At 34.1% G+C, this 25430-nt stretch overlaps 1 protein-coding gene across 1 annotated transcript in view; it reads left to right on the top strand.

The window, feature by feature from the left end:
• Nucleotides 1-25430, top strand: part of Lgr1 (Leucine-rich repeat-containing G protein-coupled receptor 1) — a 423583-nt gene that overhangs the window by 183988 nt on the left and 214165 nt on the right. Inside the window, exons 5-6 of the mRNA XM_017624060.1 lie at nt 6840-6957; nt 7029-7333. Of these exons, the coding sequence (XP_017479549.1) occupies nt 6840-6957; nt 7029-7333 (423 nt within the window). The remainder of the gene's footprint in view (nt 1-6839; nt 6958-7028; nt 7334-25430) is intronic.

The raw sequence follows: 25430 nt of genomic DNA, 5'->3' as shown, positions 1-25430 counted from the left end.
TTTTATTTTTTCACTTAAGAGTAATGATTATTCAAAAAACTCAAAATATCATTTTCTGAGGTAGCGACACTTTAATAAAAGGAATAAGTCCCGAAATTTTTAATAATAATTACCTATAACTAATTATTATTTTTAAGCAAAAAAAAATTAAGTAATGATTAAATGAATGAATAAAAGGCTTGATGCCAGGAGTTTTCAGTCAGAAACTCTGATCTTTGCCACAAATGTACAATCATATATTTTTTTAATTAATTTAATTTTTTTTTAATATTTACATGAAGTGTTAATTGAAAAGTGTGTGACTCAAAATTCACTTTTCATAAAACGACAACCGCGCGCTTACAAGATTTTTTCGTTTTGACAACTTTGGACGTTAGTTGACTTGCTTTTATTTTCCCTTNATTTCTCCGCTTTTCTTATAAAAATCTAAAAATAGCCAATTTTCATTTTAGCCTAACGGTATATCGCAAGAGCAAAGCAAAAAGGTGAAAAATTTCATCTCTTTCTGTGGTAAAAAATTTAGTTTGGTGAACTCTCGCATCAAATATTTATTTTGGTGAACTCCCGGATCTCTAACCTTTCAGAATTTAGTAGTACTAAAAAAATTTAACATTAATATTTTCTCCTTCTCATTACATTAACATTCTCTGGTTTCATATCCACTAACAGCAGAATGAAAAATGTTTCTATATTCTGAAATGTTAACTACTCTTGCAAAAGTCGCTATAATATTTATTTATACACTTTCAAAAGTCTCCTCTTCGTATGAACTTAAAAAACTTCAAGAAAACGTGGTAGTTTCGGTGCCTAATGGAAGAGGTCGCAAAAAAGAAGCAAACCAATCTTCCTGAAGGAGAGAACGCGAAAAGCTAAAAAAGCTAGCTATGTAAAAGATACTGGAATTTTTTTTTAATGTTACTAGGCTCTTGTTTATCAAAATTTTCAGGTAATAAAAAAGTTCGGATGGTACTTGTTGTCGGAGACGTTTTTTTTAATTTATGGCCTACTTTTATAAAATCACATAACGCTGTTTGCAAGTGGACTTCTCAATTGTAAAGCACAATGTACATATGAATATTTTAATTACCTGTCCAGTAGAGATACGTAGATAAGTTTTTAACCTCTTTAGAGTTGAAAAGGTGCGTTATGCTGTTGAAGTGGAAACGGGGAGAGTGGCACAAATTTTTAGCAACTTGTATAAGTTATTGAATGACGTTTTATCGCAGTTCTGTAGTGCATCAAGTGCAGTTTTTGGCGAAAGATTCTGCCGCTTTAAGAACGTTCTCCATAAATTAGTTTCGGCTACTATATTTGAGCTTTCAATAAGTGGTTCATAAAACTCAGCAAGCTTAAATATATTTGTGTCATTTTCTTCACTCTGGTCTGTTGAAAAAATCGAAGCGAAACCTCTGAAGATCGTTTTATGTTGAGTGAATCGAGTATCTATTTCCATTATTATATGATCAATAAATGGATAAAAAACAGAAATCTTGAAATAATCAGCTAAGTTACATGCTTGCAGATTTTGACTAGATTTGTATCGGTTCTTTTTGATTTCAATATCCATGTCGTTTGCATATTTTTCACAAGTTCTGAACAATTTTTCAAAGTAATGTTCGCGGGAACGAATACGTCGTAGCTGCGCCACTAAGTCATTTGCCAAATCCACTACAAGCGCTACATCTATCTGTATTTGTCGGAGTTTATTACACAAAGGCAGAATGTAGGAGAACATATCGCCTATTATATTAATGGTTATAATGAATTCGAAGTCCAAGCTTCGTTGGAATATAATTGCATCAGTTGATGATCCGTCATTCCATTCGCCTAAGTCACCCAACGCAGCATGTACAAAAGGCATTAGAGAAATGAAGTCTGATACCGCATTATATTTTGATGTCCACCTAGTAACGCTTAATATCTTAAGACTTTTAACGCTTGGTGCTATATCTGCTGCTTCCAAGCAGCTTAAAATAACTGATTTCCTCTTCGGTGTATTAAAAAATGTGTACAACTTTTCCACGATGGCTAAAGTATGTCTTATTGGCGGTATTACACTAGATTTGGATATGGCCAAATTAAGTACGTGTGCTGAGCAATGCACATAGCAAGCAAAAGGATACTCCTCTTGAACGTATTTTTGGACGCCGTTAAACTGGCCTGACATATTCTTTGCCCCATCATAATCTTGACCAAAAAGATATTGACAATCGATATTACATTCTTTTAGTGTATTTAGAATTATCAAAGATACATCTTTTCCACGAAGCGATTTCGCCACAACAAAACGAAGGAAGTCTTCTCTCAAACTTATTTCCCCTCCATGAGTCTCATCAACATACCGGAGACAGATCGAGACCTAAAGTATTCAAATAACATTATTTATATTAAACACATTCCTAGTTGTCTACACTATCCTTTTAACCGTCTCATGATCATGATATAATAGTCAAAAAGGACATTATCAGAGTTATCTAATTCAGCTTTAATATACACTCACTCATTTATATCTGCGTACACCTTTGCGCAGATATAAGTGAGTGAGCTTATGTAAAAACATATAATATGAATTACCTGCTCAACTGTTGATATATCTGTAGTTTCATCTGCTAAAATTGAGAAGCACTGAGCTTTGTTGACTCGACTAACAACCTTTTTTAAAATAATTTCATCGCAACATAGAATAATTTCATTTTGGATGCTGCTAGAAATATATTTATCATTTCCTGTGGGATTATCTAAAACTTTCCTCGGCGCTTCATCGCCTAAGGCTCTGAAAGCTAAAATTGCTACTACCCTACTTTTAAGGTTATTTTATTATTATTTTTGAGCAAGAAATTATAATTCAACACCAAAGTCACCTTTATTGCATGAAACGAAATCGGAGGCCACGTTAATGTCGCCAATGTCACGGTGACCTCTTAAAGACACCTCTGCCCGCCCTAAGTAAATTATAGCCTCAATCATAGGAGTTATTCTGCGTCGATTCTCTAAGATCTGCTCTCTTCTCTTAACATCTATTTTATTAACAAGAGAATTCACTGTATTTCTCATTTGCATTTTGAACGAATTGGCATCGACTACAGCATTTACGTGATATATCTTTTTCTCGTGTTCTCTTAACGACTAATAGTACCAGAAATTTAGTGCTTTTCATTTATGGTAAACAAGTTACTTACCTCATGCGCTTTTTTCCAATTATCAAACTTTGATACAACGAAATTTCCGAAATTGATGCCAAGATCTCCTTCAGACCTTGCAAATGCCACACAGAATTTGCAATAAGCACCTTTATCCACTCCTGAATAAGCAAGCCAATTATATTGAAACTTTAATCCACGTTTGACATGTTTTTCCAAAACGGGAAACACGATGCGCAGGTCGGGCGACCACAATTTGTCTAAAATATCTATTTTATCTTGAGTCGACAGATGAGGCCGTTTTACCACAAACACACTGATATTATTGCCGCTTTCTTTCCTGCTTGTCGATGCTTCACAACTCCCACAAACTGTACGCTCCACTTCATTACAAATCTCCGATATTTCACTTTCCATTATTAAACTTTTTTTCGTATTCACGTTTAAAATAACTTCTAATATCCATTTTAACAATTATTTTAAACTTCTTACGCACTTAACTTTTTTCGAGAGCAACAATGCTCATACGCACTTACCGAAACTTTGCAATTAAAATTTGACAAGTTTTAACAGCTGATACAGACATAGACTACATCAGGGATGGAATTCCAAAATTTCAAAATGTGCGTAATGGACTGCAAAAATAGGCATTTTAAGAACCACATATGTATTTTTATAAATATTATTTTTAATGTACTTCATTGAATTATTAGAGTAAAATCATAGTAAAATAACACAATATACAAGCTGTACTTGTCTTTAAAAAAAGGACATAAAATAACTTAAAAAAAAAAACACAATATTCCAATTACGAAGGGAAAAAACACTGAAATATAGCTATTCGGACCTACATACATACTTATGTACGAAATAATAGTGCGATTCATAAAACGGCAAAGTGGCGTTAGAGATAAAGAAAATTTTTTACAATTATATTTCGATGCAGGCTTAACTGATATACTTTTTTTTTGAAGCATTCGAAGGCAATAAAAAACATGTGTCTCGCGACTTTGACTTTGCAATGATTGTCAGCTCAAATAATATGGCAATGTAGCAATTTTGTCGCAAGAAAGTTTCCATACAAAAATAATCAGCTGTGTCGCAAGGTGGCAAATTTTGCAACAAATGCGACATTTGCAACAACTTTGCGACGTTTCATGAATCCCACTAATAGTAGTGTGACATTTTGACTTATTCTTCTTTACATCGAATAATTTTTATTAATTTTATATAATGGGCCTTATTTTAATTTATAAGTGAATTTAATTTTAACTTTTCGAATCTATGAGTAATATATGATTGTTTGTTATATACTGGCTAAATTTCTATAATTTATGATTGTGCCAAAACTGAATGAATTGTGCCAAAAAGGCCCTTGTGAATGAAAATGCCAAAAATGGCACTATTGTGACTACTTTTCCAGCACTGGATTATATGATACGAGACTCAGCATCCAGCCAATCAGAGCATCCCGTGATTTTGTGCTCTAATTTGGCAGCACTAACACACCATGGGGAGCTAAGCAAAATGGTGAGATTCCAGTCGCTACGCGAAAAAAGGCACCGTTTTCGATCAAGGGATTTTTAGTTTTGTGTTTACAAAAAATGCTACAAGACTGCGTTTATTATGTAAAAAAAAANAAAGGCACCGTTTTCGATCAAGGGATTTTTAGTTTTGTGTTTACAAAAAATGCTACAAGACCGCGTTTATTATGTAAAAAAAAAAGTTTTTAATCGTGACCTAAGAATTTTATAACGCTAAAACATAGAGAAAATATATATCCAATTTTATAAATTTTGCGCCTTTTGCGTAACCAAAACTGACACCATAAATTCATCAATAAATGCCGTACTTGGCACTATTTTTTGCCAAATTCACACTGGCAGTTTATTATACTCAAAATTTGTACAAAGTTTGAAATTTGAACATGCTTGTTTTTATTAGGTAATCGGCATACTTTTATAAAAAAACGTGTTAAAATGTCTCGTAGCTATCTATTTTTTCACCTCTGTGTGCTCTGATTAAATTAATGAGCTTGCTCCTAGTATTTTCAGACCGTGTGAATTCGGATTTTTATGGACGGGAGAGAGAAGGGAGTAGAGTTTTAGCGCATCAATCTCAAACCGGGAAAATTACGGTATTATTTCGGTCTGATATTATATTGCTACCAGAACCAATGTGTACACATACCTCGAAACCAGTTTTATCACCTGGAAAGCCTAGTGTGTTTCGCAAAAGGTCTGAAAAGACTAATATAGGCTCAATATTCAAATTCATAATCCATCAACCGATAATTTTATATGTGCATTAAAAGATAATTTGTGATCCGCCTGAAATAAAAAAAAATTAAATCAGGATACAATAGTATCGTGTTATTAATTCAAAAGTAAAAAATGTTAGTTCAATGGCGAAGGGGGNCCCCCCCCCCCCCCCCCCCCCCTGGCTACGCCACTGATTACGGTTATCCTTCTTGAAATTTTCAGGCGATGTTATTTATATGGTATATTTTTCGTTATTTTGTCCCATTTATAAGTCTAAATAATTTGTTAGCTGGGAAACCGAATAATGATATCACAAAAATGGATTATGTGTTGGTCAATTGTTCAACTTGATTAAAATTTTGTCAATTCAAATCTGAATATTTTTATTCTCACGCCAATAACTTTTATATTTATATATGGTTTTTTTCATTTATGTCTTATAGTTTTTGTAAATATGTTGGTTTAAGGAAACCCACCATACATTGAGGTAGGTTGTCGATTAGAGAATGATTGGAAAACTAGCAACATTCTTCAATCTCACACGTTAGAGAACGACTCGAAAATCTATCGATAATCATTGCGATCTCAACAAAAATGGGGCACAGTTCTCGACTCGAGAAAATATTAAGCCTCTAATCGAATTCTAATGTTGAGCTCTAATGGGATTCGAATGTGAATTTCAAACTGCTGTTTTGGCTTTATCAAATAAAACGCTTTGTTTGTAAAATTTGTATTAAATGTATTAGCAATAAAATAATAATTCAAAATAGTTATGAATCGTTCATTTGGAATATTGCTTATTTACATGTATTTGAATTTGCGTTGTTTCGAGAACGATTAGAGAATTACCCTAGTTATCTAATGTAGAAATCCAAATTTCTCTAACGTTAGAGACTGTGTTTGCTGTAAAATAAGTAAACCAATTCCTAGCAGTTTTCCTATATAATTTTTAAAATCTAAATCGAAAATCTTTCCATTTTTCGAAACGTGTAATGTATGTAAATGCAGAATTAAATACACAAGGGAACAAAAATGGAAAAAAAACTTTGTTTTGGAAAATGTGAAAGCTGATTTTGATTAACTTTTCTGTGCTGATTACGAATCCGTGAGTATAAAGTTTCCATCAGCTCAAGATTATGAGAAAAACGAGGTCAAAATTCTAAAATATTGCAAAAACCGCGATTTTTTGACACTTTGACCTCGTTTTTCTCAAAACCGGATTCGTAATCAGCACAAAAATTCTATCAAAAACAGCTTTAACATTTGCCGAAACAAAATCACTGTTTTCCATAAGTTATGAATCAAAGAAAATATAATACCTTTCATTTGATGTATCAATTGTTTATTATAATTATGACTGCTGTTACCCACACCAGTTATAACCGTTCGCAGCTATGATATACATGAATGCATTATCTTTAAATTTTCTCCCACACAGAGACCTTTCGAGCACATCATTGGAAAGATTACCTCCGGTGGGATTGCAGGACATTGAGGAATTGCGTATTGAGAGCGTACACACACTTAAAACAATTCCATCCATTTACAATTTTAAGGTGAATAAGTGGCTTTGCTACTATTTTTCGAGATAACTTTAATTGACTTCCATTCACATGTCTACATATAGAATTTACAGAGAGCTTTCCTGACACACTCCTTTCACTGTTGCGCTTTCGAATTTCCATCGCGCCACGATCCACTTCGTCATGCCGAGCGATTGAAAGAAATCGAAAAGTGGCAGCAGCGTTGTTCAAAGAATGTAAATGAAAATGGCAGTTCTAATTGGTTGGGAATGAACACTGAAAGCGGAATCAATGATAGTTTACACAAGATACTTAGAGCAAAAGAGACTGAAAATAACGATGATGGTCAAACTTGGAGTGCTAATGGAGGCGGGATGCGTCCAACACAAGGCAGTGGAGTTTTTTACAGGTAAATTAATCGATGAATAAATCATATCAGTCATTTAATTTTCTCCCGCCCCGTTAAGGCCAGTGTTTCTAGAAAAGTTTTTGATAATCTATAAGTTAACCTGTTTTCTCTCGAAACTCTGGATTCTTTGCTTAGCATTTTTCATAAGTGGTTTCCTTTCTTAAGATGTTACCCTCCAGTTTCTAATATCTAAGCTATAGGCGATATGGAGAATGCATTATTTTGATGAAAACAATAAGCTTATCGTATTCTATAGATCTTGTCCATGAATAATGACTTGACAAAACATATTTAAAATTTTACCTAGAACATATTCTTTTGTTGATAACTTTTCTGTAACAACGGAACTCTCTTTAGAGAATTTAATTCCCTACAAGAAAATTCCCAGAAAAAAGTATTATCTCAAAAGGTTCAATAGTTATACAAGTTTTGATGATAGCACATTTTTTTACATGTAAAAATTTTTCCAAATGGAAGAATTTTCTTCTCAGTTAATAGGTCTTTTTAAGGCCATAACTTTAGGTTAGATATTTTGAATCACACATATACCCAATGGGAAAATGTAATGTATAGTAATTGAAAAAATTATCAGTAAAACAACCCTTTTCACATTCGAAAATGCATTTTTTCCCCAGGGCGATGTCCTAAGAACAGTGGGGCATTCAATTTTGCATTACCTAGTATACAGAAATGAATGTGATTTAATATGCACTTTTGGGACTTTTTGATTACATATTAAACAGCAATTGGATGTACATAAGACTCATAAGAAATACATTCGATTATTTATCACGCATGGAATTCATTACTACTTTTGCCACTGGGTACTTACATATCGTCGTTTAAATTATAAAACCGCGTATCGTCATTCTGCAAAACCGTGTAACTGACATTGGCTGCCAAAAATTGGATTTTCTCACACAAGCCCTTGGCTCAATCCTTATCCATTCGTCCTGAAATATACTGGCCAGAAATGGGATTGCTTTATAAAAAAGAGAACCATTTTGAAATATCAGTGTTTTTACGCTCTAGAAAATAATTTCTACAATTCACATACGTGGTTTTGCATTTTGCTGATACGCGGTTTTGCACTTTAAACGACGATATGTACATGCTTGGCGCGCAATATCTCGTATCTGCCAAATGCAATGCCATGAACGAGGTGGCTGAGAACAAAAAAACAAAAATATTTTCGGAAATTTAATGGTCAATAATTTTAGTAGAGCTTATATTTATTAAGTTCAGTTAGAAAACCATTCAAAAGTTTAGAAGAAAATAAGTTTATTTGCACTTGTTTGAAATTTTCGGACTATCGTATACGTGGTATTGCATTTGGCGACGATTTGTATGCCTTTTTCAGTACCCCTTATGAAAATTCCATAAATTCCGTATACAGTGAATAGGGATGCCAATCCCAGGATCCAGGTGTTTTTGAGGCCCATAAAAGCCCGGGATTTGCTTGCATTAAATAAAACGAGTTTCTAAAGATCTTCTTGGTTTGCCCAATAACATCGCAGTCAAGTCAACAAAGAAAATTTCTGATAAAAATTGTAAAATGGTCGTCTTAGCTGAATTCGATTCAGTCGTCACAATCGAAGCGGTTTTCAAAAATATTAAAAAACTGGCTGGTTTAGCCATTTATATAGAAGACAGACAAAAAGCAATTAGTAGCCGACATAAAGTAAACAATTGTTTTAAGTCATTTGCAATAGATATATCCCCCTTATGGATTTTCAATTATATAGTCTTAAGTTACTAAAAATTGATAATTGGCTCTGTCTATGTTACACCGACCTATGACATTGAGACAGCGCTGGACCTTTTAGAATTGTTTTAGATGAAATTTCCCATAGTTACGGTAATGTCCTCATCATAATTGGTGGTGATTTTAACGCTCGAGTTGGTAGCGAAAGTAGCTGCGATCTCCTTCTAGGGCCAAACTCAATTTTAGAGACCATACGAATATCTTCTGACAAAATAATTAATATTCGGGGCAAAAATGTATATAAATTTATGTCAAGAAATGGGCTTGTTCTATTAAATGGGCGCATACCGGGCGACATACCAGGAAACTTTACCTTTTCCAACAGCAATGGAGAAAGTGCTATAGATTTGATATGGGCAAAAGTAGAGGCTATTCCTCACATCAAAAGGGTCGAAGTGTTATTTGACGTAGTAACCTCAGACGATTTCCCTAGTGATGCAAAAAATAAATCTGGAGGAATTAGGACTATGTTCAAACAGGCCAATTTGCTGAAGAAATTAAGCTTTAAATTGCGCAATTAGCGATACGAAATCAGCTGCTGGATTACCTACAGTGATGGAAAACTTGGTACAATCGTACCTTTATTTAGTTTGAAAGTGCATTCGGTACAAAAACACAATTTTAGGTACATTTGGAACGTAGCCAAATAACTTCTCAGGAAATCAGTTCTTATTTTTATTGACATTTCAGTGCATTTTCTGTTGCGGGCAACTGGTCCAATACCTTCCCTCCTTTGTGAAGGGGCATACAAAGGATACAAAAACGTGGTCAAAGTAACGCAACTGTAGTTGATTTCGCCAGATAGATGGAAAATATTTATTTTTAAACGACAGAACTGGGAGAAAAGTGATTCACCTTTCCTACAACTTAGTTTTGTCTCGCGCTGCACGAAGAGATTCTTTTCATAGCCAAAATTTGTTTAATGTGAGTTCAGAAGTTGATGTGGTATCGACGGGAATTGTTATCCTCCTATTTTCTTTATATAGAAATACATATTTACTTTTTAGGTACATCTATCTACTTTTATATAAATCTTTCCGTACATTAGGTACAATTTTATAATTAAACTAGCAACCCGCCCCGGCTTCGCACGGAAATAAAATATAAGGCCTATGTCACTCACTGAAAAAATGATTAAAATCGATCCCGTAGTTTTGATTTATTCATTACTGCCCGTGGCCCGCACGCGTTACATTTGGAGTAAAACAATTCCCCTTTCTTTATACCATGAAGATTTCCTGCTATCTTTGAATATCTAAATTCATACCCTACATTTTAACATATTTACTTTTTGCATTTTTACATATTTATTTTATTTTTACAACAACAATTAATATATTACAGAATGTCTTTATATACAACGTTCACAGCTTTCTTGTCATTAGACAATACAAACATGTTTTCTCTTGAGGTTACTCTTGAAAGAGCGACATACAGTTGGCCATGTGAAAAACAGTCAACGCTCAAATCTAAGCCTGCAACGTTGAAGGTTTGACCCTGCGATTTATTAATGGTCATTGCAAAAGATGTCTTTACCGAAAATTGTAAACGTTTAAATTGGAATGGTAAATCCGATGGTATCATAGGGATTCGGGGAATCAATACATCTTCTCCGGTACCACATCCTGTGAGTATTGTGCACTCTATTATGAAAGTTTTCAGTGATTTTACCAGCAAACGCGTGCCNCATGTAGTGATTTTCCATCCTTGATGGAATATCAGCTGTAAAATAAGGACAGAAACAAACAGCTGATTCCTCTTTGTTCAATAAACATACCTCCAATTAAAAATTAAACATACCTAGCAGGGTTGCATAGAGAATCTGACACAAATTAATTGCCAATTAATTATTAATTAATAATTTTAATAATTTCAATTTTTGTATGATAAATTGGGTAATTAAAGCTTAAATTGGTGAAACGGTTGTTAATTGCCAATTAGGTGCCTGTTTGAACATAGTCTAAGAGAAAATACAAATAACTAATATTGAAATGGGACGCTACATAGCACCACAATTTATTACATTTCAGAGTGGGGAGGATTGTCTTTCTCAATGCGACATTATTAATGCTTCAGTTTAAACCCAATATTCAAACCTGACAGAATCAATAAAAAGGTCAGCTCAAAAAATAAATATGTTAAAAAACACATCAGGGAAATCATCAAGCCACTTCAAAAATGTCTGGCTTGATCAAGAGTTGCTTAGCAATAAACGTGAGCTGAGAAAGGCACTCAGGCTGTGCAAAAATTCATCGTTTAGTAATGAGCATAAATCGAATTACATATATAAACTTAAAAATAGAGTATAAAAAGTTGCTAAGTAGCTAAAAAAAAACTCATACGATATAACTGTCAAAAACAATGTAAAAAATACAAAAGAGTTTTAGAGTGTCATCTGAGAATGCAACAAAAAGCATCCAATTACAAACCCTATTCCGCTAGTTGAATGGGAACAATTTTATTGCGAAATTTACCCACGGCGTATACTACGAGATCTATCTTTTTTGGAACGTTTGATGAAACACTAGACGTCGAGATGTCGCTCTCAGAAATCAAATTTGCAATCAAAGCCTGCAAAATAACAAAGCTCCAGTTCGGGACATGGTTGGGGGAGAATTTTATAAATGTCTCCCTGATGAAGGCATATACTATTTGCACTCATTATTTAATATTATCCTATCGTATGGAGTCTTGATCACAATCGCTCTTAGTACTGTCTTATAAGAGCGGAGATCCAAATCCGTTGAACCACAGAGTTATCGCACTGAGTACTACAATTTCAAAAATTTTTACACAGATTCTTGCGCAGCAATTAACTAATTGGGCTGACGAAAACTATGTAATCCCAGAATCTCAAAACAAATGAAGCTGCATTGACAATACTTTCGTTCTGCAGTCAGCCTTACAGATTCATATGAGGCAAAATAAATCTTCTTTTTTCGCCTTATTTATCGATTTTCGCCGAGCGTTCGACGCAATTAATTATGATCTACTGTGGCAGAAACTATATGCAAAAGGCGTGAGTGTCAGCTTTACACACTTGGTAAAATCTCTTAACGAGCGTGCATCGTTTGTGATAAGACAAGAAGATATTACTTCACAAAGCATTGCTGTAATGGAGGGAGTTTTACAAGGGGAAATCTTTAGCCCTCTTTTGTTTTTGCTGTTTATCTCAGATTTTGAAGATGAGCTGCAAAATGAAAGTATAGAGGGAATAAATATCGACGGAAAAACTGACTTACTCCTTCTATTATTTGTGTATGATGCGGTCGCACTCGCCAACTCTCCAGTAAGACTACGTAAAATACAAAAGGCTTTAGATAATTACTGCACAAAGAATTTTTTAAAAGTGAACACTAATAAGACCAAAATTGTACACTTTAGGAAGGGTGGACATCAAAAAATCGACATTGTCAAAACATACAAATATTTTGGTGTTACCTTTTTATGCTCCACGCTGGGGAAAGCGGCTTCCGACGCTGCGATAAAAAGTGGAAACAGCTTTGCAAACACTGCATCGATGTAAGGCTGACCCTTGGGATGGGAGGGTCAAACTCTTTAATAGCGTTGTTTCCGCAACCTGGGGATTGAGATACACGTATCAACTGGAGATTGTTCAGTCGCCATTTTACAAGAAAATTCTTGCTTAACCAAAGAGTATGCCTAATGCACAACTTAGATTAGAGACAGGTACTCTGAAACTCGATTATAAATTATTCAAAATGGGTTGGAAATATATAATCTCTCTACTTCCTTAGACTGGTCTATTATCATTTAAACACAAATGCGCAACCTGAATACAACTAGGTAATACAATTCAACCATTTCCTAAACAAAATTGGTTTATCTCATATATGGGAGACGCTGAGCTCTCATGCCTGGAAAGCTTTAGAGCGACGATCACTGCCTCTTTTAAAATTTTACTAAGCTGTTCCAATCATTCGACGAAAGTGTGGCCCCATATCTTCTCTTTAGGAAAAACTTCTACATGAGTAAAATGATTGCTCAAGTTCGCCTGTCGACGAAGTACAACATAAGGTTTTGTATCAAAGGCCTGGTTTATAAAATATATCCAAATGTTTTATGTACGCAGTGCAATTCAGATAAAATGGAAAGCCTAGAGCATTTGCTCTTCAAGTGCCCAATCTATTATTCTTTTAGGGACTACTACCTGTTTACAGTCATGATGTGTACCTTTATGTTGTTAACTGTTTGCGATTCAGAGCCAACATATTAAATGAATAAATTGTGTAAACTATTGAAACTATTTTTTTTTAATGCTTTGTTAAGTACTTCCACTTTTAATACATTTCCGAATAATTATGTAACTCTCAAACATGTAAACTGAAATGTAACTATTGCAAAGCCTGCTAAAATCATACAGTTTATAAGCAGGGTTAAATAAAATAAATGAATAATCCCGGGATCCCGAAATATTCGAAATATCGAATTGAGAGTAAGAACTTGTTTACGATTTTTGTAATATGCCGTCTTGACTGCAATTAATAAAAAGCTCGAAACTGTACTTTTAAATTGCAGCCTGAGCCTTTTTTGAAGAATATTTAAATGAATGTACTCAAACCCTGTAGGGAAATGAAATAGTGCGGAACTGGTTCGGTTCTAGTGCGTCTGGAACCATGACTAGTACGCGTTAATTCTCTTTTGCATGCTCGCGACTGGCGAATTTAACATTGCGATGTCCTAGGAAGTGTCAATTGTCCCCCGTTGCATCCCTTTGGCTCTAGTTCCGAACCAGTTCTAAATTCGACAGATAAGATCTAGTTCGTTTTGCATCCCTTTTTCTATAGTTCCGAACCAGTTCCAAATTCGACAGATGAGATCTAGTTCGTTCTGCATCCCCTTTTCTTTAGTTCCAAACCAGTTCCTAATTCGACTGATGAGATCTAGTTCGATCTGCATCCATTTTTTATATGTAGTTCCCAACCTCCTTAGATATATATTTCTAATCAGGCTTGTTGAAACATTTCCCTTTTATATTAAATACGATCGGTTGAAGGAAGGACAATACCATCACAAATGTTTAAACGCATTTATTTAAAACTTATAAACCACATTAGTAGTAGTAGTAGTAGTATTAAACTTAAGTAGTAAGTAAAAAACAAAAGTGCGTTCTGCTTAAAAGTAAAAATATTAGTTCACTTTATCTTACTTGTCTAAATTTAAGCATATTGATTTTTAAGTAAATTCAGTTCTTTTTAAGCTTATATGTATATGAAGTGCTTCGAGAGTTTTTGCCGTACTTAAATAAGATATACAGTCAGTCAATAAAGTTTAAGTACAGCGAAGCTTTTACAATACCGGCAACTATTTTTTAAATTTATTTTTCCCTAATTTTTTATAAAAATATGGTTAGCTATACACCAAAAACCACAAAAATCGGAGTTCTAAAAATTATGTAAAATTAAAGAAAACTCCGCAAATTTCCATCCAAATATTGCAATTTATACTCTTTAGAAAAAAGTTAAGTACGCAGTTTTTTAGCCCATTCAATTTTAGTATAACAAAGTGCAAGTTTGAGGTAGCTAGGACTTACCATTGACAGTTAGCAATTTTTTTTTTATTGTTTGGTAAGTCCTAACTTCCTCATACTTGCACTTCATTATACTATAATTGAAAGGGCTAAAAAACTGTAAACTCAACTTTTTGTAAAGAGCGTAAATAGAAAGTGAATTATTTTAATGAAATTTTGTTCAAGGTTTGGAACTCTGATTTTTTGGGATTTTGTTGTAGAATTGACCATAGTTTTTATAAAAAATTACCGAAAACGAAAAAAATATTTAAAAAATAGTTGCCCGTATTGTAAAAAATTCGTTGTACCTAAACTTTATTGACTGACTGTATTAAGGTAGCTGTGCTGGATTGCATAAAAAAAATTAATTTGTCTTTTCTTAAAAAAAGGGAGAGCGGGACTAGTTACTATCGGACTGGTTCGTTTTTGGCGAACTAGAAATTTGGTTCACTAGTTCGTGTTTTCCCTACAGGGAAGCGTCGCTAATGTAAACGAAACAGAGAGTTTTAGAAAAAAAGTTACATAATTTCTTAAATCAATCTACTCAATGGAGAAAGCTGGTAAAGGAAGTTCAAATATTTTGTAGTGGAGGAGATAGGAGTCATTAACTTCAAATGGCTTATGACTACCTAAAAGTGTTGAGGCCGAAAGATGTCTTTCATAAGCGGGTTTCGTATGTAACAAGTTCAGGTCAAGATTAGAAAGTTTCGCTTTAAATACTTCGATGCTCTTACGTACACGTTTTAATTGCAATAATAACAACAACGGCACAAAAAAGGGGTATGTGCTTCTAACCAGACCGACCCACCTACCGGCATGTATTTCGACCCGGTGAATTCGAATCTGAGGTCCATTTGGCTCGTTCACCCTCAAAATTTCAAGTTAATCGCAAACAAAATCGCCATTTCTGTATGGAGCAAAGTAAACATGTTTAGAGAATTTGTTTTTGTATATTTTTGGTAAATTTTTTTATTAATCATTTCTCTTAAATGTACCTGGTATTTATGTACATCGTTATTTGTGATGTGCGCGTTCCTCAATCACATAGTTTTTTAAATACAATTTAAAAAAGTATTACTTTTAGATTTGTCTGATTTAATAAATAAGTTAGTTTTACAATCAGTTTATCGTAAATTTTAAATAGCTTTATTTTATGGTATGTTTAAATGCTTTCAGATATTGAATTTTTCTCATATAAATAAAAGTTATGCCTTAATGTGAATCCCGGGATCTATTTTTTTATTACTGAATAAATATCCCGAAATCCCGGGATCACAATTTTCCTCATATTTTGACATCCCTAACAGTGACTCATTCAAGTTTTCACATGTTTATTTTTTTCAACATCCACGATGTTTTTCAAATTAAAATTTTCGTATTATTGCTTTATATAAATATTTTTCACGCTTTAAGTAAAGCCATACCAATCAAATTTTCACTCCTAATAGGAACTTCAAAAAATTCCCAAAATATCGAAGCTTTGAATTTGAAGAACATTTTTAGCCGACTTCACAAAAATGAGAATATTATATTAAAATTATTATTATTATTATTATTAAAAATTCTTCTTATTATTTTATTTTTTAAGTACGTTACCGCATAACTTTGGACCACGTTAACCGATTTGTATAATTATTTTTAAAGGAAAGGTGTTACCCCACAGGCGGTCCCATACTAATTTGGTTTAAATCCGATCATTGGAGCATGAAGAAATTACCGATAATCTTAAATTTTTATATGAGAATTGAAGTCAGTTTTGTTTTTTGCTTAAAAATTAGTTGTTGTGTATGCAGTTTATAGCCCAAGAAATGTTAGTCTCATAAAAAGCAAGCAATAATTTTGTTTGCTGATGGATTTTTGCACTTATTGTTTATATGAAACACGAATTTCTTATGAAATATAATGCGCAAGACCGTTCGGAAAGAAATTTCAAAAAATCAATGCCTCATTTTATAAATTGCAATTGAAAAAAAAAAAACATATGTGTGCAGTGCAGAATGAGACTGTTTGTTGTAATATTGGTACGAAGCTGATAAGTTCTTATAATTTTCCGTTTTCAATTCTGTAATTTCTCATTTTATTACTATTTAGACTCATGTTCAAATTTCTACAAAAGAGGCGATTGGCTTATGGTAACTAAATGTGAAATAAACGCTTTAGTTGAGATGTGATCAATATATCTTTGAAATACGGTATCAATGATAGTTTTTGATCGTGTTGTCGATTCGGTGCGACTGCCGGACATTTTTAAATTTAATTTGATGCCAACGCATTCACATTAAAATGGTCGGAATTTTATTGTAGTTTTTTTTAAGGATCGACGATACTTCTGGTGTTTATTTTATTAAATTTCGTAGATGAATCCAATAATTTTATTTTCTGGTTGATTGGGAGAAATATAAATTGCCACAAATATAACTATTCTCCCGTGGTCTAATCTGCTTTCACAAGAACATATTTCTCCCACCTTAGACATTTGAACAGACATTGATTCCAGTTGCTGTGCATTGAGTTTTATTTGTGGAGTAACAATGCGGGCTGCAGCATGTGTGTTATGGTAGATTACAACTCTAAAGTGTTCTCATTATCCAACCACTTCTCCGAAAGAATTAGAAAATTCGACGATGATGCCAAAATCATATATGTAATCCTTTTTCAATTGTTTCAAGCAGTGTGGCCGCGAATAAGTTTAAGAGGTAGCCAAATTCCTTAAAAAAAGGGCTAAAAAAAGTCGTTGTGGCTAAAAATGGTAGCTAAATTTTTTTACTTACATACATATACATATATAAGTATACACGCAAACATTTTCAATAAATAGTGGAATAAAAACAATGAACTATGGAAAAACAGCAAATATGTTATCCAACCAAAAACCGTTTGGAATAAAAGGGGAAATACACGACACCAGCTTGATAGCTCCATCAAGTGGTTATACCATCAGGCTCGAAGCACATAACTTACCAGCATGCTGATACAATATTTATTTCTTTACAAATGAGGTCGAGTAAAGATCGAAATGATTAGAGCCGAAATTTCATAATTTTTCTACCATTTATTTTTTTTAATTCAAAACTGCAATATCGTGAACCTAATCTTCCACAAACACGGCTTTGACTCATATAGTTAAAGAAATTTCCTCCAAAATGCTTTTTACATAAAAAAATGAGCTAATTTCACCACTCACGACACCAGCATGGTGGTACAATCAAAAAATTTTCAAATAGTATTTGAAGTCGCACCAGCAGCTGGTACAATCACACCACAAGAACATACACGGTCAATCGACTTGATGGACCATTTAACAAATTCAGCATATTAAGGGCCGTAAACTTATCTATTACAACGCTTTTATCAACTTGCAATGTTGTGTGTCCAGAAACTTTCAATGTTGTGGATCCAGAAACTTTCAATGTTGTGTGTCCGACACCATAAAGCTATGCTTTGAAAAGTTCCTATAAAAAGCATAGTGCATAGGGCGACATCTGTAGTGAATAGGGCGAGGTAGATGACATCTAGATGTCGCCCTATGTACTACGTTTGCTACAGCGGAAATAGACGACACGCCATTTCTTTAAAATTAATTGGTGCTCGTTTGTATGTACATACATATGTAAATGCATGTGTGTGCACCTTTCTATTAATATCGTTGAATTATTTTAATATCTATTGCAAAATTTTATTCAGACAGGACTAAAAAGTAGAAAATAAATAATATAAAAAAAACTTTTTAATATACAACGCTTTTATAAATGGACTAAAAAGTAGAAAATAATATTTCTCAGTCCCATAGAATTTGTTTTGATAACTTTTGATTTTGAAATTTTAGCAAAAGTCATTATAAACAATCTATGAAATTGAAAATGAAAAACGTGGAGCGCATGCAATACAAAGCATTCGATTTAATTGACAATAGTCAAACTACATAACGTAGACCTAAAATTTCTACAGCGAAAGTAGAACTTTGAAATCGATTTTAAGCGGTCGTTATTCATATACCCACATACATACATACATATATTACTTTTCATATCAATTCAAGTGTATTACATGCGCCCCACGCTTTTCATTTTCAATTTCATAGATTGTTTATAATGACTTTTGCTAAAATTTCAAAATCAAAAGTTATCAAAACAAATTCTATGGGACTGAGAAATATTATTTTCTACTTTTTAGTCCATTTATAAAAGCGTTGTATATTAAAAAGTTTTTTTTTATATTATTTTTTTAAACTATAGTTAAATCGTTAATAGATAAGTTAACAGCCCTACCACTTTTCAAGTAGGTATGTATAAAAACGTAAGGAATATGCAATACATATATGTATATATATCAGTCTTTCTTAGTTTAAAAATTCATCTCTTACATAAATGAAAAAAATTAGATCAAATTATGCATATACAACTTTTTCATGCCAAGTATAAACAAATTCTCCAAAGGGCTAAAAAAGGACTACGGGGCAATTTTAAATTTATGTGGCCAAAAAAGTATGTGGTAGCTAAATCTAGCCACCAAAGGGCTAAAACGGCAACACTGGTTTCAAGTCGATGCAAGATGCAGCCTTTGAAGTTTAGTTTGCAACTCAATTGTGGATAATGTTGCTCGTCGACAATGATACAATGATACAATTTTCAATTTTTTTATTTTTTTTTGAAACGAGATGTAACCCTCTAATCTATGTCACTCATTATAAGCTGTTGAGATAAGTTGCTATAAGATCTCACAAAATGACCTCCTTGAGACTTGTAAATCGTTATTACCATTTCATCAGGTAGGTACTAATGCTATAGAGCATTGATTCCCAAAGTGATCCCGCGGGACTCACAGGGGTCCACGGGAGACTCGACGGGGGTCTACGATGGCGTGAAAAAAATATGGGGGCCCATGAGTTGTAAGTGGGGGTCCACGAAAATGTATCTGGTTTCTATAGTAAAGAACTAAAATGTTTGCTTGATAGCCTCTTATTTAACTTTAATTTTTTTGAGTGGTGTATGCACTTACCGTTACTTTGTATTTTCATACATGGGAAAGGCCACCTGCAAACTATATGAACCGGATGTTTGTATAACACTGAGTGGGGCGCGGCGGAAATTGCTGGCGGCAGAGATTTAAGCACTTGTTTTTTTTTCAATGCTACAGGATAGTATGCCACTATTACCTTTGTTGAAGAGATTTTATAATGTTGAGTTCCCTGAGGCTAACTTGTATGGTTTAATTAAATCACTGAGACCGGTCTCACATATTGTCTTCATTGATGGCTCCAAAACTGACTCTGGCTCATTATATGGGGTCAATTTCGAAATTAATGGAGATAAGCTTCACTTTTCTGTTGGGGAATTTGTTTCGCTCTCGCAGGCTGAGGTAATTGCAATCCTCAAAGCCATGAACTACGTGGTGGAATATACGTAGAGAGGGAGGAGTTTACGTGTCTGCAGTGACACTGGCCTGCCCTCCAACTACTTCGAAACTAGTTCATCAATGCAAGTCTCGACTAAATTACGGTGGTGAACAGAACGAGCTTGTTTTACTATGGGCGCCAGGTCACTCAGGAGTACCTGGTAATGAGACAGCTGGCCATTTGGCCAGAATTGGCTCAGACCAGGCATTCCTCGCTCCACAACCAGTTTTAGCACACCCACTTTCAGCCATCGAAGCAACCATCAGAAACTGGGTGAATACGTCGTTCAGCAATGACTGGGAGGCATCTAGGGGATGCAGGTGGGCAAAACTCATGTTGCCTTCAATCTCAGAAGGGCTATCTAGTTTTTTGGTCTCGCTGAGCATACCACATTTGTTGGACTGCTGAATGGTCACTTCACGTTTCACAAACACCTGACTGTGATAGGCGTAAATGATAACTCCATTTGCCCATCCTGCCTTAAAGATGATGAGACGGTGGAACACTTTTTGTGCTTTTTGCCTGCTTGGTTGTTTGTCATCGATTTTTCTAGACCCATTCTTTTCTCTATTGTCAGTTTCTGAATTAAAAGTTTGGCGTAAAACGCTTAGCCGTTTTGTTGTGTTAAGTTTTGTGTTTAAAAAATGCTTGTGATAAATATTTTTCGCCTCACTCTAAAACTCGGAGCGATAAAAGTAAAAATGATGCCATCAACACTAAATCCACGTACAAAGTCATGAGTGAGACGAACATTTGATGAGTTTATGGTGAAGATAATGTAAACGACGCCATGGCTCGAAGTGCTTTTAAAAATATGTAACTCCTCTGAACGAGAGAGAATTATGATGGATTTTCTAGCTTTATTTTTTAAAACCTGCAAGTGTGTAATCACATTATTTTAATAAATAGAAATAAAAAAATCTTTTAGTTTTATTTTGGCCACTGCGAGTTTATTTTTTGAATTCACGAGCGATGCAAATTTACATACATCTAATCGGTGGAGTGCAATAAGGCCCGCAGAAATAACGCTCATGGGCTTTATTTTCTAAAAAAAAAATTAATAAAACCCGCGAGCGTTATTGCCTTTTCGAAAAAGAAATTAAGCCCGCGGACTTCGTTATTTAATTTTTTTTTGTGGCTCTAGTCTCCATTTTAGAATATGTAGATCCAAAACCCCCTGTTCCAAATAAAAACTAACTAATATAATAATATTGAACTAAATATTTGTTTTCCTTTATTATACGAACAAACTGAAATTAAGAAATTTCAATGCATATATTTAATACATATGTATGTATATATGTACATGCGTATAAAAATTAAATAGTTGAAATTTTCAACAAAAAAAGGAACATGAAAAAGTAAAAAGTTAAATAAATACTTTCGTCGATTGTCGAATAATTTGACGGAAAATTGGACACAAAATGCTTGTATTGCCATTTAGATTAGTACGCCTACTGTGCTCTGCAAAGCAATCTGTGCAAAGTTTAAAATGATTGGACGAGTTTCTCCTCCGATTGGCCTGCGGTGTGTGCCTTGATATCACACAAACCACTCGACCACGGATGATTTATGTTATTCTGCCCTTTACTCATTTTGATTGTTTGCGAAAATTTTCAGTCGCCAACTCCTCATTGTGCAATCATATAGAGCATTTAAATAATGTAAGTATATAAACAAATAAATTTTCCATTGCATTGCATCGCATTGAAGGCTAAAAAAACAGTAACAATTTACCTTTAATTTACAATAATTCGCTTTTCAGTTATTGGCCAAAATACCGTTCGATTTTATGCGTACACTGCAGAAGGGAACTTAACGCAGAACTACACTGTATGCAAAAATGAGACCAATTCGTTTAAAATACGTGTCATTTTATGCAAATGTATGCATATACATATACATAATTGGAATGGTTCAGAAAAATAAAGCCAGATAAAATAAAACTCACGGGCTTTATTTCCTTTTTATGAAATAAATCAAGCGGACATTATTTCCTTTTCTTTGGGAAATAAAGCCCGCGGCTATTATTGCTCTTTCGCAAAGGAAATAAAGCCCACGGGCTTTATTGCCTTTTATTGGTGGGCGCTATTTCTTCTTCGAAATGGATATAACGCCCATGGGCTTTATTTCTCTTTTTTTTGGGAAATAAAGCCCATGGGCGTTATTTCCGAGGGCCTTATTGCACTCCTCCGATCTAATCTCCACATTTCATTTTTTACGAGCTTTGGGAATGTTTAGAAATTTATCAGCAGAAGGTCCACCGAAACCGGTAAATTTTTGAGAGGGGTCTACGAGAAAAAAAAGTTTGGGAACCTCTGCTATAGAGGGTGTCCTGCGATCTATTGTTACCACCTGTGGAGAAAGATTGTGCTTTTGTTTTGATACCGCTGCTTTTCTTCTGATTTTTCTACCTGTTCCTCTGTAATGCAGTACCGGCACAACTCGTGTCTCTAAACCAGCTTATTGATCGAGTTAAACGATCGTTATTCCTACACGGAATTTGTCAGGCTGTGTTGACGAGAGGAAGATACTCCATGGAGTTATCCCTTGAATAAGTTGTGTGCTACTCTGATGTAATGCAGAGCTGTAGTATATGGTCCTGCTCTAGTACATCACAATGTCGATTGGACCACATTCTTCATATGGATTTTGGTTAATTTTGGGTACTCCTTGACCTTTAGGGGTAAATACTCTTTCCATGAGTGCATAGAGTAGTCGCGTTTTTGCAGTGTAGCTTATTGCACGTACAAACATACACATATGAGCGGCGGGCAAAAGATCACCGAAGAAACCAAAATCAAAATCACTTAGGTTTGACTTCAACCCATGATTCAATAATACAAGGTTAGATAGCAGTTGATCACAAATTTTAATTTTCATTTTGTTCTCGAGACGCCACTACCGAATTTGTATGTAAAATCGCTCGCAGATTCAGAAAATCAAGTTAATTTTTTTTGTATGGATACGTTTTCGAGATATTTGCAATTTACCGCTATTCATCTGAAAAAACAGAGTGGTTCCAATTAATCAGGTATGTCTTACGATTCAATTAAATAATCGTAATACGTGGTACGGCAAATGATAGAAAATAAAATTCTCCATAAACCGTATATAGATTAATTTTCGATAGCCCCGATAGTTTCTGAGAAATTAATTAATCATTCCAAATTTTTTTTTTTTATGGAAAAATGCAAAAAATTTTAATTTTGACAGGGAAAAAAGTAAAAACATAACCGTTTCTGTGTACATAAAAAATTTGCACTTGTGTTAAAGCCTGTTCCTTTAGAAAAAAACTAAGTTACCAATGAATAAAATCGATATATAAATAACAAAATAATGATTGGTCAAATGAAAATGCGCAAGGATTTTTTGTATGAAATAGCAGCAGAAAAGAGTGTTACTCATACGCCACGGATACTTGCATCGAAAACAAGAGGTGTCAGAAATGATTAATTAATTTCTCAGAAACTATCAGGGCTATCGAAAAGAGATATATATACAGTTTATGGAAAATTTCATTTGATTTCATTACCCGTATCTCGCGTTACCATTATTCAATTGGTTCGTAAGATATACATCCGTGATTAAGTGAAACCCCTATTTTTTAAAGCTGGGTAGCGGCAAATTGCAAATATCTCGAAAAGTTATCCATAGAAAAAAAATAATTCAATTTTCGGAATAGCCGAGGAATTCTACATGGGAATTGTATAGTGGCATCCATAGAACATTTTTCTGTAATCAAGTGTAATTATTGACAGCCGCGTATAGTGGCCAATTTTTCGAAAAAGCTGGTCAAAAGTCGAAGCGTAGTACAATTGTAATTGTGTATTCGTCTTTATTTTGGTTGCTCGTTTTAAATTTCACCACATAATTTCGAAATTCAAAATGGAGGATCCATAATGGCTGCTGTCTACGTTTAAAATAATCAGATTTTTAGCAAAACTAAGGTAGTTAAGTGTCGGCCGCTGTGGTGTAGTGGTAAGCACTGCGCGCTTTCACTCATCAGAACCTGGGTTCAAGCCCTGGTCAAAGCAACATCACAAAAAAAAAAATAGAAAAATGTTTTCCTTAACAGCGGTCGCCCCTCGGCAGGCAATTGCAAACCTCCGAGTGTATTTCTGCCATGAAAAATAGCTTCTGATAAAAATACAATCGCCGTTCGGAGTCGGCGTAAAACTGTAGGTCCCTCCGCTTTGTGTGACAACATCAAGGCGCACGCCACAAGTCGGAGGAGAAGCTCGGCCAAACACTAACATATGTGTAAGGTAGTTAAGTATAAAAGGTCATGTTTTCTGCTTTGTTGTTATATAATGTGATGTAGCGGCTAGCAATACACGCTATCATTCCGCAGGGCCTGGGTTCAAGCCCAGTTTCCGACCAACATCAAAAAATAAGAAACAAACAAGTTTTTTTTTAATAGTGGTCGCCCTTTGACAGGCAATGGCAAACCCCCGAGTGTATTCAGCCACGAAGAACAGCTTCTTGTAAAAATAAGATCCCCGTTCGGATTCGGCATAAAACTGTTGGTCCCTCCCCTTTGTGCGCCAACATCAAGCTCGGACAAACACTAACGAGGTCTTAATGTTTGTTTCTAAAAATCTTGATGTTCAAATTTACACGGGAACTGCGGGATTTTGAATAAATCAGTAAACAGGACATACATATTTGTTGGTACAGGAATATATTTTTAAGATAACAATTTTAACACCGTCAGACTCGCAGTGAACTGAAGTATCCAAGCTTATACCTGTATTTTCTGATGGCAATTCCGCATCCGCATTTACAACAGTTGATAATAATTTAATGGCATCTGACGACAGTTTATGATTTTCTTTTGGTGGGTTTAAACGTAAACTTGAAATGACAGGGTCCGAGGATACAAGCAGCCGATATTTTTTAATATCCGTATTCATTGACTCTTGGGCTTCTTCGGAAAGTTGCCCAATTGGCAGGGGTGCCCTCTAATATATATACATATATATATATATATATACTTCCTTACATCATTTAAATTCTAAAAACATCCAATCTTTAAAACATCAAAATCTTGACAGAAATAATTTTTTACATAACTTAAATCTTTTAAACATAAAAAAATTAAGAATCGCGTATAAAAACTGATATCAAAACTACAGTGGCGGCTTGTGGCAGGTGGTTTTAACCAAGGTGGATGGGAAAAACTTCAATATATATGAAAATAATATTATAGTTAAAAAAACTAAAAACACGCTTTTATTACAAAAAGAACTAAAAAGTATAAAATAATTTGTAGATATAGCGATTCCGTTTAAGAAGAATAGGAAGTTCCCTAACCTGATTTAATTTAACTGTTTTAAGTTAGCTAAAAATATGATTAAAGTGATTGATCCGTAGTTATAGTCAAAATAAAGTGCACTGTAAAGTT

The sequence above is a fragment of the Rhagoletis zephyria genome, unplaced genomic scaffold, assembly GCF_001687245.7.
Source record: "Rhagoletis zephyria isolate East Lansing unplaced genomic scaffold, Rhagoletis_zephyria_1.1 Rzeph_scaffold_00056, whole genome shotgun sequence".
NCBI lineage: Eukaryota > Metazoa > Arthropoda > Insecta > Diptera > Tephritidae > Rhagoletis > Rhagoletis zephyria.
Note: the sequence above shows the minus strand (reverse complement) of the source record. Positions and strands in the feature narration are given on the sequence as shown.